At 42.2% G+C, this 12,019-nt stretch overlaps 1 protein-coding gene across 1 annotated transcript in view; it reads left to right on the top strand.

Annotated features, from left to right (window-relative positions):
• The window catches only part of LOC145876017 (tripartite motif-containing protein 16), a 12,254-nt gene extending 10,568 nt beyond the window's left edge, over positions 1-1,686 (top strand). Inside the window, exon 6 of the mRNA XM_082971789.1 lies at positions 1-1,686. This exon is cut by the window's left edge and continues 29 nt beyond it. Within this exon, the coding sequence (XP_082827915.1) occupies positions 1-267 (267 nt within the window). The 3' untranslated portion in view covers positions 268-1,686.
• Positions 1,687-12,019: the final 10,333 nt, after the last annotated feature.

The raw sequence follows: 12,019 nt of genomic DNA, 5'->3' as shown, positions 1-12,019 counted from the left end.
ACAGCAGACACACACCTCTCTCTGTCTGAAGGGAACAGAAAGGTGACCTATACAGACCAAGTCCAACCATATCCTGGTCATCCAGACAGATTCACCAACCAGTGGCAGGTTCTGTGTAGAGAGGGTCTGTCTGGACGCTGTTACTGGGAGGTGGAGTGGACTGGGGGGTGGGTTATTACAGCAGTCTCATATAAAGACATCAACAGAACAGGGTCAGATAATATATTTGGATTCAATAACAAGTCCCTGGAGTTTAGAGTGCTCTAGAGGTGGTTATTATTTCATACACAATAATGTTAAGACTAAAGTATCAGGCCCTCAGTCCTCCAGAGTAGGAGTGTACCTGGATCACAAGGCAGGTACTCTGTCCTTCTACAGTGTCTCTGACACAAGTGACCCTCCTCCACAGAGTCCAGACCACATTCACTCAGACCCTCTATCCTGGGTTTTATCTCTATTATAGTACTGCTGAGCTGGTTAAACTGTAGTAGGGGCCACATAGATACTAGTCATGCTGGTGTAGTCTATAGCTGAGCTGGTTAAACTGTAGTAGGGTCCACATAGATACTGGTGTAGTCTATAGCTGAGCTGGTTAAACTGTAGTAGGGTCCACATAGATACTAGTCATGCTGGTGTAGTCTATAGCTGAGCTGGTTAAACTGTAGTAGGGTCCACATAGATACTAGTCATGCTGGTGTAGTCTATAGCTGAGCTGGTTAAACTGTAGTAGGGTCCACATAGATACTAGTCATGCTGGTGTAGTCTATATCTGAGCTGGTTAAACTGTAGTAGGGTCCACATAGATACTAGTCACGCTGGTGTAGTCTATAGCTGAGCTGGGTAAACTGTAGTAGGGTCCACATAGATACTAGTCATGCTGGTGTAGTCTATAGCTGAGCTGGTTAAACTGTAGTAGGGTCCACATAGATACTAGTCATGCTGGTGTAGTCTATAGCTGAGCTGGTTAAACTGTAGTAGGGTCCACATAGATACTAGTCATGCTGATGTAGTCTATAGCTGAGCTGATTAAACTGTAGTAGGGTCCACATAGATACTAGTCATGCTGGTGTAGTCTATAGCTGAGCTGGTTAAACTGTAGTAGGGTCCACATAGATACTAGTCATGCTGGTGTAGTCTATAGCTGAGCTGGTTAAACTGTAGTAGGGTCCACATAGATACTAGTCACGCTGGTGTAGTCTATAGCTGAGCTGGTTAAACTGTAGTAGGGTCCACATAGATACTAGTCATGCTGGTGTAGTCTATAGCTGAGCTGGTTAAACTGTAGTAGGGTCCACATAGATACTAGTCATGCTGGTGTAGTCTGTAGCTGAGCTGGTTAAACTGTAGTAGGGTCCACATAGATACTAGTCATGCTGGTGGTGATGGTCCCCAGATGTGATGATTTATTCTGCTCTGTTTTATGTACGATCCTTATTTTCTGACTGATTTGAATTTGAAGAGATTTAAGGTTTTCATATTTGATAAAATACAATGTCCATTTCCATGAATCATGATGTCTGGTGTTGATGTAACAACAGGTGGTCTTTTTAATCCACTATCCAGAGTCAGGAACAGATGAAGTTAGTTCTGCTACTGTTCAGTGATTAAATATATATACTTCTGTGAATATATGAACCATTTCCTTCAAAAAATAAACTGCTCACATTCTGGAGATAAACTTTGTAAGGACTGTGTGTGTTTTTGTGTAAATAGTTTCTGAAAAAAGTGTCCAGCTCAAACGCTGATTGTTGTTGTAAATGAGCGTTCTAAATGAGGGTTCTAAATGAGGGTTCTAAATGAGGGTTCTAAACGAGTTTTCTAAACGAGGGTTCTAAATGAGGGTTCTAAATGAGGGTTCTAAACGAGGGTTCTAAAAGAGCGTTCTAAATGAGGGTTCTAAACGAGGGTTCTAAATTAGGGTTCTAAAAGAGCTTTCTAAATGAGCGTTCTAAACGAGGGTTCTAAAAGAGCGTTCTAAATGAGCGTTCTAAATGAGCGTTCTAAACGAGGGTTCTAAATGAGGGTTCTAAATTAGCGTTTAAATGAGCGTTCTAAACGAGGGTTCTAAATGTGTGTTCTAAATTGAGAGGTAGCCTGACTGCCATTAGGTACCGAGATGAGATCCTCAGACCCCTTGTGAGACCATATGCTGGTGCGGTTGGCCCTGGGTTCCTCCTAATGCAAGACAATGCTAGACCTCATGTGGCTGGAGTGTGTCAGCAGTTCCTGCAAGAGGAAGGCATTGATGCTATGGACTGGCCCGCCCGTTCCCCAGACCTGAATCCAATTGAGCACATCTGGGACATCATGTCTCGCTCCATCCACCAACGCCACGTTGCACCACAGACTGTCCAGGAGTTGGCGGATGCTTTAGTCCAGGTCTGGGAGGAGATCCCTCAGGAGACCATCCGCCACCTCATCAGGAGCATGCCCAGGCGTTGTAGGGAGGTCATACAGGCACGTGGAGGCCACACACACTACTGAGCCTCATTTTGACTTGTTTTAAGGACATTACATCAAAGTTGGATCAGCCTGTAGTGTGGTTTTCCACTTTAATTTTTAGTGTGACTCCAAATCCAGACCTCCATGGGTTGATAAATTGGATTTCCATTGATTATTTTTGTGTGATTTTGTTGTCAGCACATTCAACTATGTAAAGAAAAAAGTATTTAATAAGATTATTTCTTTCATTCAGATCTAGGATGTGTTGTTTAAGTGTTCCCTTTATTTTTTTGAGCAGTGTATATATATATATATATATATATATATAGCACAATACAATCATCCTAACCGGAAAAATGTAGGCTACATTTGTCGTAGCGCTAACTGAAGAAAGATTGACCCAACACAAGCAGTCATATTTTCTAACTCTCGGCTGGCGTGAACTACAATATGAATTAGCTAATAGCAATTACTATGTATAATTAATCACATCACGGGGTGAGCTCACCATTGATCGAAATAATTAGGTAAAACACTTTCTAGAAATCGACAGTAATCCGACGATTAGTTTCAGCGTGCAGCCATGCATTTTTTTCCTCCTAACTCTAACCTGTCTCTCTGTCTGTCTCTCTGTCTGTCTGTCTGTCTTTTCAGTAACACCTCCTAACCCTAACCTGTCTGTCTGTCTGTCTGTCTGTACAGTAACACCTCATAACCCTAACCTGTCTGTCTGTACAGTAACACCTCCTAACTCTAACCTGTCTGTCTGTCTGTCTGTCTGTCTGTCTAGTAACATCTCCTAACCCTAACCTGTCTGTCTGTCTGTATAGTAACACCTCCTAACCCTAACCTGTCTGTCTGTCTGTCTGTCTGTCTGTCTGTCTGTCTGTCTAGTAACATCTCCTAACCTGTCTGTCTGTCTGTCTTTTCAGTAACACCTCATAACCCTAACCTGTCTGTCTGTCTGTCTGTCTAGTAACATCTCCTAACCCTAACCTGTCTGTCTGTCTGTATAGTAACACCTCCTAACCCTAACCTGTCTGTCTGTCTAGTAACACCTCCTAACCCTAACCTGTCTGTCTGTCTGTCTGTCCAGTAACACCTCCTAACCCTAACCTGTCTGTCTGTCTGTCTGTCTAGTAACACCTCCTAACCCTAACCTGTCTGTCTGTCTGTATAGTAACACCTCCTAACCCTAACCTGTCTGTCTGTCTCTGTCTGTCTGTCTGTATAGTAACACCTCCTAACCCTAACCTGTCTGTCTGTCTGTTCAGTAACACCTCCTAACTCTAACCTGTCTGTCTGCCTGCCTGTCTGTCTGTCTGTCTGTATAGTAACACCTCCTAACCTGTCTGTCTGTTTGTCTGTTCAGTAACACCTCCTAACTCTAACCTGTCTGTCTGCCTGCCTGTCTGTCTGTCTGTCTGTATAGTAACACCTCCTAACCTGTCTGTCTGTCTGTTTGTCTGTTCAGTAACACCTCATAACCCTAACCTGTCTGTCTGTCTGTCTGTATAGTAACACCTCCTAACCTGTCTGTCTGTCTTTTCAGTAACACCTCATAACCCTAACCTGTCTGTCTGTCTGTCTGTCTGTCTGTCTAGTAAGACCTCCTAACCCGTCTGTCTGTCTGTCTGTATAGTAACACCTCCTAACCCTAACCTGTCTGTCTGTCTAGTAACACCTCCTAACCCTAACCTGTCTGTCTGTCTGTCCAGTAACACCTCCTAACCCTAACCTGTCTGTCTGTCTGTCTGTACAGTAACACCTCCTAACTCTAACCTGTCTGTCTGTCTGTCTGTCTGTCTGTCTAGTAACACCTCCTAACCCTAACCTGTCTGTCTGTCTGTCTGTACAGTAACACCTCCTAACCCTAACCTGTCTGTCTGCCTGCCTGTCTGTCTGTCTGTCTGTATAGTAACACCTCCTAACCTGTCTGTTTGTCTGTTCAGTAACACCTCCTAACTCTAACCTGTCTGTCTGTCTGTCTGTCTGTCTGTCTGTCTGTCTGTCTGTCTAGTAACACCTCCTAACCCGTCTGTCTGTCTGTCTGTATAGTAACACCTCCTAACCCTAACCTGTCTGTCTGTCTGTATAGTAACACCTCCTAACCCTAACCTGTCTGTCTGTCTGTATAGTAACACGTCCTAACCTACCTGTCTGTCTGTCTGTCTGTCTGTCTGTCTGTCTGTCTGTCTGTCTGTACAGTAACACCTCCTAACTCTAACCTGTCTGTCTGCCTGCCTGTCTGTCTGTCTGTATAGTAACACCTAACTCTAACCTGTCTGTCTGCCTGCCTGTCTGTCTGTCTGTCTGTATAGTAACACCTCCTAACCTGTCTGTCTGTCTGTTCAGTAACACCTCCTAACCCTAACCTGTCTGTCTGTCTGTCTGTACAGTAACACCTCCTAACCCTAACCTGTCTGTCTGTCTGTCTGTCTGTCTGTCTGTACAGTAACACCTCCTAACCCTAACCTGTCTGTCTGTCTGTCTAGTAACACCTCCTAACCCTAACCTGTCTGTCTGTACAGTAACACCTCCTAACCTGTCTGTCTGTCTGTCTGTCTGTCTGTATAGTAACACCTCCTAACCCTAACCTGTCTGTCTGTCTGTCTGTTCAGTAACACCTCCTAACTCTAACCTGTCTGTCTGTCTGTCTGTCTGTCTAGTAACACCTCCTAACCCTAACCTGTCTGTCTGTACAGTAACACCTCCTAACCCTAACCTGTCTGTCTGTCTGTCTGTCTGTACAGTAACACCTCCTAACCCTAACCTGTCTGTCTGTCTGTCTGTCTAGTAACACCTCCTAACCCTAACCTGTCTGTCTGTCTGTCTGTCTAGTGACACCTCCTAACCTGACTGTCTGTCTGTCTAGTAACACCTCCTAACCCTAACCTGGCTGCCTGTCACACGGGGTGTGATCGTTCTACAGTGGTTCCTGAAGCGCTGTGTGATTAGAACACTAAATTGTGCACTACAATTACCTGTGGACCTTGGTCAAACACAGTGCACTATATAGCCTAACACTCATTTAGAACGCTCATTTAGAACGCTCATTTACAACGCTCATTTACAACACTCATTTACAGCGCTCATTTAGAACCCTCATTTAGAACGCTCTTTTACAACACTCATTTAGAACACTCATTTAGAACGCTCATTTAGAACGCTCATTTAGAACACACAGTTAGATCCCTCATTACGAACACTAATTTAGAACGCTCTTTTAGAACACTCTTTTAGAACGCTCTTTTAGAACCCTCTTTTAGAACGCTTCTTTTAGAACCCTCTTTTAGAACCCTCTTTTAGAACACTCTTTTAGAACGCTCTTTAGAACACTCATTTAGAAACCTCATTTAGAACCCTCATTTAGAACGCTATTTTAAAACCCTCATTTAGAACGTTCGTTTAGAACCCTCATTTAGAACACTCATTAGAACCCTCATTTAGAACACACATTTAGAACCCTCATTACAAACACTAATTTAGAACACTCGTTTAGAACGCTCGTTTAGAACGCTCTTTTAGAACCCTCATTTAGAACGCTATTTTAAAACCCTCATTTAGAACCCTCATTTAGAACCCTCGTTTAGAATGCTCATTAGAACACTCATTTAGAACACACATTTAGAACCCTCATACGAACCCTCGTTTAGAACGCTCGTTTAGAACCCTCTTTTAGAACCCTCTTTTAGAACCCTATTTTAGAACACTCATTTACAACGCTCATTTAGAATGCTCTTTAGAACCCTCATTTAGAACGCTCATTTAGAACACTCAGAACACTCATTTACAACACTCATTTAGAACGCTCATTTAGAACGCTCTTTAGAACACTCATTTAGAACCCTCATTTAGAACGCTCTTTAGAACACTCATTTACAACCCTCGTTTAGAACCCTCTTTTAGAACCCTATTTTAGAACACTCATTTACAACGCTCATTTAGAATGCTCTTTAGAACCCTCATTTAGAACGCTCATTTAGAACACTCAGAACACTCATTTACAACACTCATTTAGAACGCTCATTTAGAACGCTCTTTAGAACCCTCATTTAGAACCCTCGTTTAGAACGCTCTTTAGAACACTCATTTAGAACACTCGTTTACAACGGACAGTTTCCAATGACGCAACAATCAGCGTTTGAGCTGGACACACTTTTTTCAGAAACTATTTACACAAAACACACACAGTCCTTACAAAGTTTATCTCCAGAATGTGAGCAGTTTATTTTTGGATGCAAATGGTTCAGATATTCACAGAAATATATATATAGCACAACACAATCATCCTAACCGGAAAAAATGTAGGCTACATTTGTCGTAGCGCTAACTGAGGATAGATTGACCCAACACAAGCGGTCATATTTTCTAACTCTCGGCTGACGTAAACTACAATATGAATTAGCTAATTGCAATTACTATGTATAATTAATCACATCACGGGGTGAGCTCACCATTGATCGAAATAATTAGGTAAAACACTTTCTAGAAATCGACAGTAATCCGACGATTAGTTTCAGCGCGCAGTCATGCATTTTCCCCTCACAGAAACCGAAGATAATAAAAGACAAGATGAGTTTGGTCTGTTTATAGTGTTGAAGGGGTGTGTCATCTACCGTCGTTCACATCCCACCATTCATTTCCGGAAGTATTCAAAAAATGAGTGAACTCTTACTCACCTCATTTTGTTATAACATCTTTGGTCAAACGGATGATTACGTGAAACCCAGAATGCATTGTATGTCAACAAACATGGCTCCATACACATAGCTGGAATTAGCTTAGCTCATCATAATCAGTATAACCTTCAAATAAGTATTTTACACACATAATATGTGCCCATTACAATCTATGCAAGAATCGGAATGCATGATTTGTCACCCAGAATTGAAAACATGTGAATAAAACAATAAATACACAAATAATTACCTCACAAAACATTTTCTGATGGTGATTTATTGATACAAGTGACGCACGCCGGCAGTCAATCACGTCCCCTCTCACTCTGAGCCATTCAGTGTTGTTGTTTATGTATGTAGCTAGTGAGCTAAGCTGTAGCATTAGCAATGTCTTTCAAAAGGAGACAACTCACAAATGTGGAAATTCTGGAGATTTTTTTTTTTAATTCTGACAATGAGTCTGAGTCTGAAAGTCAGGAATCAGATTCTGACAGTGAGGAGCTGCCCCCCCCCCCCCACCCCCAACCTTGTAGCCATTGAGAACCCTGAATCTGAGGTTCCCTTGTCCACTGACCAAGTACCAGGTCCCTTTGAAGATGCTGGTGGTGATGGAGGCAGACCGACAGTGGATGAAGTACAGGAGTTCTGTGGTAGCTGGAAGGCCACCAGTCATTTCACCCCTCCTGGCCCTGCTGTTTGTTTTGATGAGTCCCAGTCTGGAGTCCATTTCCATCTGAGGCAGAGTGCTTCAAGTTGTTTCTGACAGAGGAGCTGGTGGGAAACATAGTACAGGAGACCAATCGCTATGCCTTGGAGCTACAGGAGAAGAGAGAGCCAGGAGTGAGGGGGAAACTCGCTAAATGGGTGACAACCACAATGAGTGAAATGTATACCTTCCTGGTGACAGTCCTCCCCATGGGGATAGTAAAGAAGAACTCCCTAAGAGAATACTGGAGCACAGATCCTATGTTTGCAACTCCCTTCTTTGCCACCCTCTTTTCCCAAGACCGCTTCCTAATTCTGCTGCGATGCCTGCATTTCGTCAACAATGCTACTGCCATCCTAAGTGACCCGTTATACAAAATAAGAATTGTTCTTATCAGCCTGACTAGGGCTGGGCGATATATCGATATAAAAAATATATCGATATATATTTTAAATGTGATATGAAATTAGACCATTTCGCATATATCGATATAGTTGAAATTTGCGCTTTGATCCTTGCTCCAAGCAAGCTGCAGAACCGGAGCTCTCTGCGCTGCTCCCCGCGCCTCCTCTTTCATGCACAGAGGGCGGAGGGGCAGGAACAGACACTTCAACAAACATGGAGGAAGCAACAGCGTCTGCGGAGCGTTTTGACGAGGAATTGGTTAGTAAAAGAAAAAGCATTGGCTCAGTAATTTGGAGATGGTTCGGATTCAAAGTATCAGATGAGCAACAAAATCACGTTATATGTAGGCAGTGCCATAAAAAAGTTACAGCCAGGGGTGGAAGCACTACAAATCTTTTTCACCACCTAAAACAGTGGCACAAACTGCAATACGAAGAGTGTGTGAAACTGCGCGCTGCAGAAGCCCCAGCCGCAAGCCGTCGACAACCCGAAAAAGCCCCGAAACAAAGCTCACTGCAAACTTCATTTTCCCGCAGTGTGCCTTTATGAAAAGAAAATTGGCAAGTGGTGTACTATAACTACAGCGGTGTCCTATCACATTGCTAAAGATATGGTCCCTGTTGCAACTGTGGAACAAGTCGGATTCAAAAAAGCTACTGAAAACTATGGACCCGAGATATGAGCTTCCCAACTACTTTACACGAGAAGCACTGCCACAAATGTCCACTGAAGTCAGGCAGAGCCTTGCTGACCGGCTCGCTAACGGGACCCATTTTGGCGTTGACCAGCGATATGTGGGTCGAGCAGGACAATGTGAGCCTTTACATGAAGCGTGACATGTTCACTTCATTCAACAACTGGGGGAGATGAAAACAGCGTCGTGTCTCCAAAACAAGTTATTTCCCCCCAGGATCACACCGGTGAGCATATAGCTGAGGCCTCGCAGGACGCAAGCTGGGAAACTCCAAGAAAAGCATCCGGTTGCTATAACAACCGCCAACGGGAGCGACGTGGTCAGAGCGGTGGAGCTGAACGATGAGGATGCAGTGCTTCGGTCAGACTACACTTGGCTATTGGGGAGTGCAGTGTTTTATTAAGGAGTATTCACATATTTTACTTTAAAGAAAAACACATATTAAAATATTAGTTTTTCATTATTTTTCCTTTGTGTCTGTCTGCAACTTGTTTTGTTTTATGCTGCTGTCTTGGCCAAAAAATGGATTAATAAAACACAAAACATAAAGTGTTAAAAGTAAAATCACTTACAATACAGGATGGTAGATTTCAGAACCATATTTATTAGGTTATTGGATAAGAATTAGTGATGCATTGATGTGTTTACCACTTTAATGTTACAGCTGGTAAAGGTGAGGTAATTATGACTTTAAAATGCTGGTTAGCCTGTTGATATCATCAAGGTAACATATTTAGTTATTATGATAGACTATAGTTTTTTCTCTGGATTGAAGAGCCAACTGCAAAGTAACTAGAAACTAATGTTGACACGTAGGTAGGCCTAAACATTGTGGAGTTTTTAGTGGAGTAGAAATATGAAGTAGCATTAAATACTAAGCATAAATACTAAGAACAACAACAAGAACGAAACATCAGTAAATGTACATACAGTATAGTCATCATTTATAAATTATACACAAATAATAATACATCAAAATCACAGGATTAAAATTCAGAAAATAAATGAATATAATATTTGATATTTATGATTAGGACTGGCGTTGATTAAAAAAAAATAAACTATGAAACAAGAAAATATTAATGTAGAATATTTCTAAAGCTTGATTTTGGAAAGCACTTAGTTGTGTGAGTGTGTTAAAGTGAAAACAGAGTCAAATTTCCTCGCATAAGCACATTTGTTTAATCGTTTTTTTATGATTCTGACAGGACATGGCATGAATGACAAGCGCGTCACCCGGGCCATTTCTCTGTGCAAGAGAATTGTAAGCTGTTTTTGGTAGAGCTGGAAGAAAAGGAGACATCTTGCTGAAGTCCAGATTCAGCTGGGTCTGCCAAGTCACCAACTCATAACCGAGTCTGCCACCCGCTGGGGATCAAGGCAGCAGATGATAGAGAGAGTCCTGGAGCAGGAAGGAGCACTGGCCAAAGTCCTGTCTAATGACAAAAAGACCAGGCACCTTGTCCCTACCTGGCAGGACTTAGAGGTCCTAGAAGCAGTCCAAAAGGTCCTGAAACCTCTCCAGGACTTTACCGATGCTTTGTCAGGTGAGGAGTACGTCACTCTATCATATGTAAAACCTGTGCTGCATCTTTTTAACGAAAGTCTCCTGGCATGTGAAGAGGGTGATAGCGAGCTTTGCAAATCGATCAAGACCAGCATTGTTGAGTACCTCAACCGCAAGTATTCTGACCCAGCCACTACTGACCTATTGGAGATGGCTTCATTTGTGGATCCACGCTTCAGGGCCACCTATATCCCAAGTGAAAAAGTTGATGCATTGAAGCACAGAGCTGTCTTGGAGGTGGAGACGCTACTGGCTGATCAGAGCAGCTGTCAACCGCCTTACCTACGTGTGCCAACTGTGCCTGAGCCTGCAGATGGAGAAGCAGCAGTGGCACCAAAAGCTAAGACAGTGGCAAGCTTCTTCAAGCAGCGCACAGCCACCACCACTGCGCCACCAACCAAGAGGGAGGCTATTGAAAATGAACTGTCAAGTTACTTGCAGTCAGCAAGTGTGGAGAGTGACACTGATCCCCTCAAGTGGTGGAAGGATCATGAAGTTGTCTTTCCAGCTCTGAGCCACCTGGCAAAAAAAGTATCTCTTGGTACCAGCTACCAGTTCACCCTCCGAAAGGGTTTTCAGCTGCAGTGGCAATATCGTGACCTGCCACAGAGCATCTCTGAAGCCGGATGCCGTTGACAGGCTGGTGTTTCTCGCACAAAATCTTTAAACGAAGGAGGACACGCTTGTCTTCTAATGTCTACCTCAAGACAGCATTACTGTTTATCAAAGTAAAAAAAGAGGGGGAAAATGTTTATTGAGTTGATAGTCTGTTTCTTGTGCAACTGGTTGAGGCTGTTCAGATAAGAAATTGAGTTAACAAAAAGCAAATGGTAATCTCAGGCTGATGTTTAAAAAACATTTTCTCAAACTGAGCACTTTATTTTGTTCTTTATTTATATATAATTGCTGCCCTTACTAGGGTTTGTCATAGTTTATTATTTTGTAATGTTCGTTATTTGCATCTGTGGATTTGTTAGAAAGGAGAAGAAATCTGTAATTTGATTTTAATAAGCCATTTAAAGTTGTCAAACTAAAAAAAAAGTTGACTTTTCTCATAAATATATATAATATTTATTTCAGAAAAAGATAGGCCTATTTTATTTTATAGGCTATTTTTGTTTAAGATATTTGTATTTATTTAAATGTGCACCTTATGGAGCTTTGATTTCCAAAAAGGTCGTCCTGTTGTTCTACAGTGTTTATGTTTACATGTTGTTGTTATTTGAACAGCTGAGCATTTAATCTGAACCAGGTGAAGAGCCCTGTTTATTATTTATTCATTTGATTTTTCAACTGTTCACTGAAATAGCCGCTTTCAATAAAACTACTTGAGACATGTCATATCTGGCTTTGACTTTGACCATTTGCTCTCACTTTGCAGAAAAAATATCAGGATATATATCTTATATCGATATTCAGCCTAAATATATCGGGATATGACTTTTGGTCCATATCGCCCAGCCCTAGCTCAAGCATTATTGAGCACATCTGCAGCAATAAGTGACTGACTGACCTGACAGGTG

Source organism: Salmo salar, unplaced genomic scaffold (genome assembly GCF_965601325.2).
Source record: "Salmo salar unplaced genomic scaffold, fSalSal1 ptg000424l, whole genome shotgun sequence".
NCBI classification, from domain to species: Eukaryota; Metazoa; Chordata; class Actinopteri; order Salmoniformes; family Salmonidae; genus Salmo; species Salmo salar.
The sequence above is the reverse complement of the archived record's forward strand: the minus strand, read 5'-3'. Positions and strand labels throughout refer to the sequence as shown.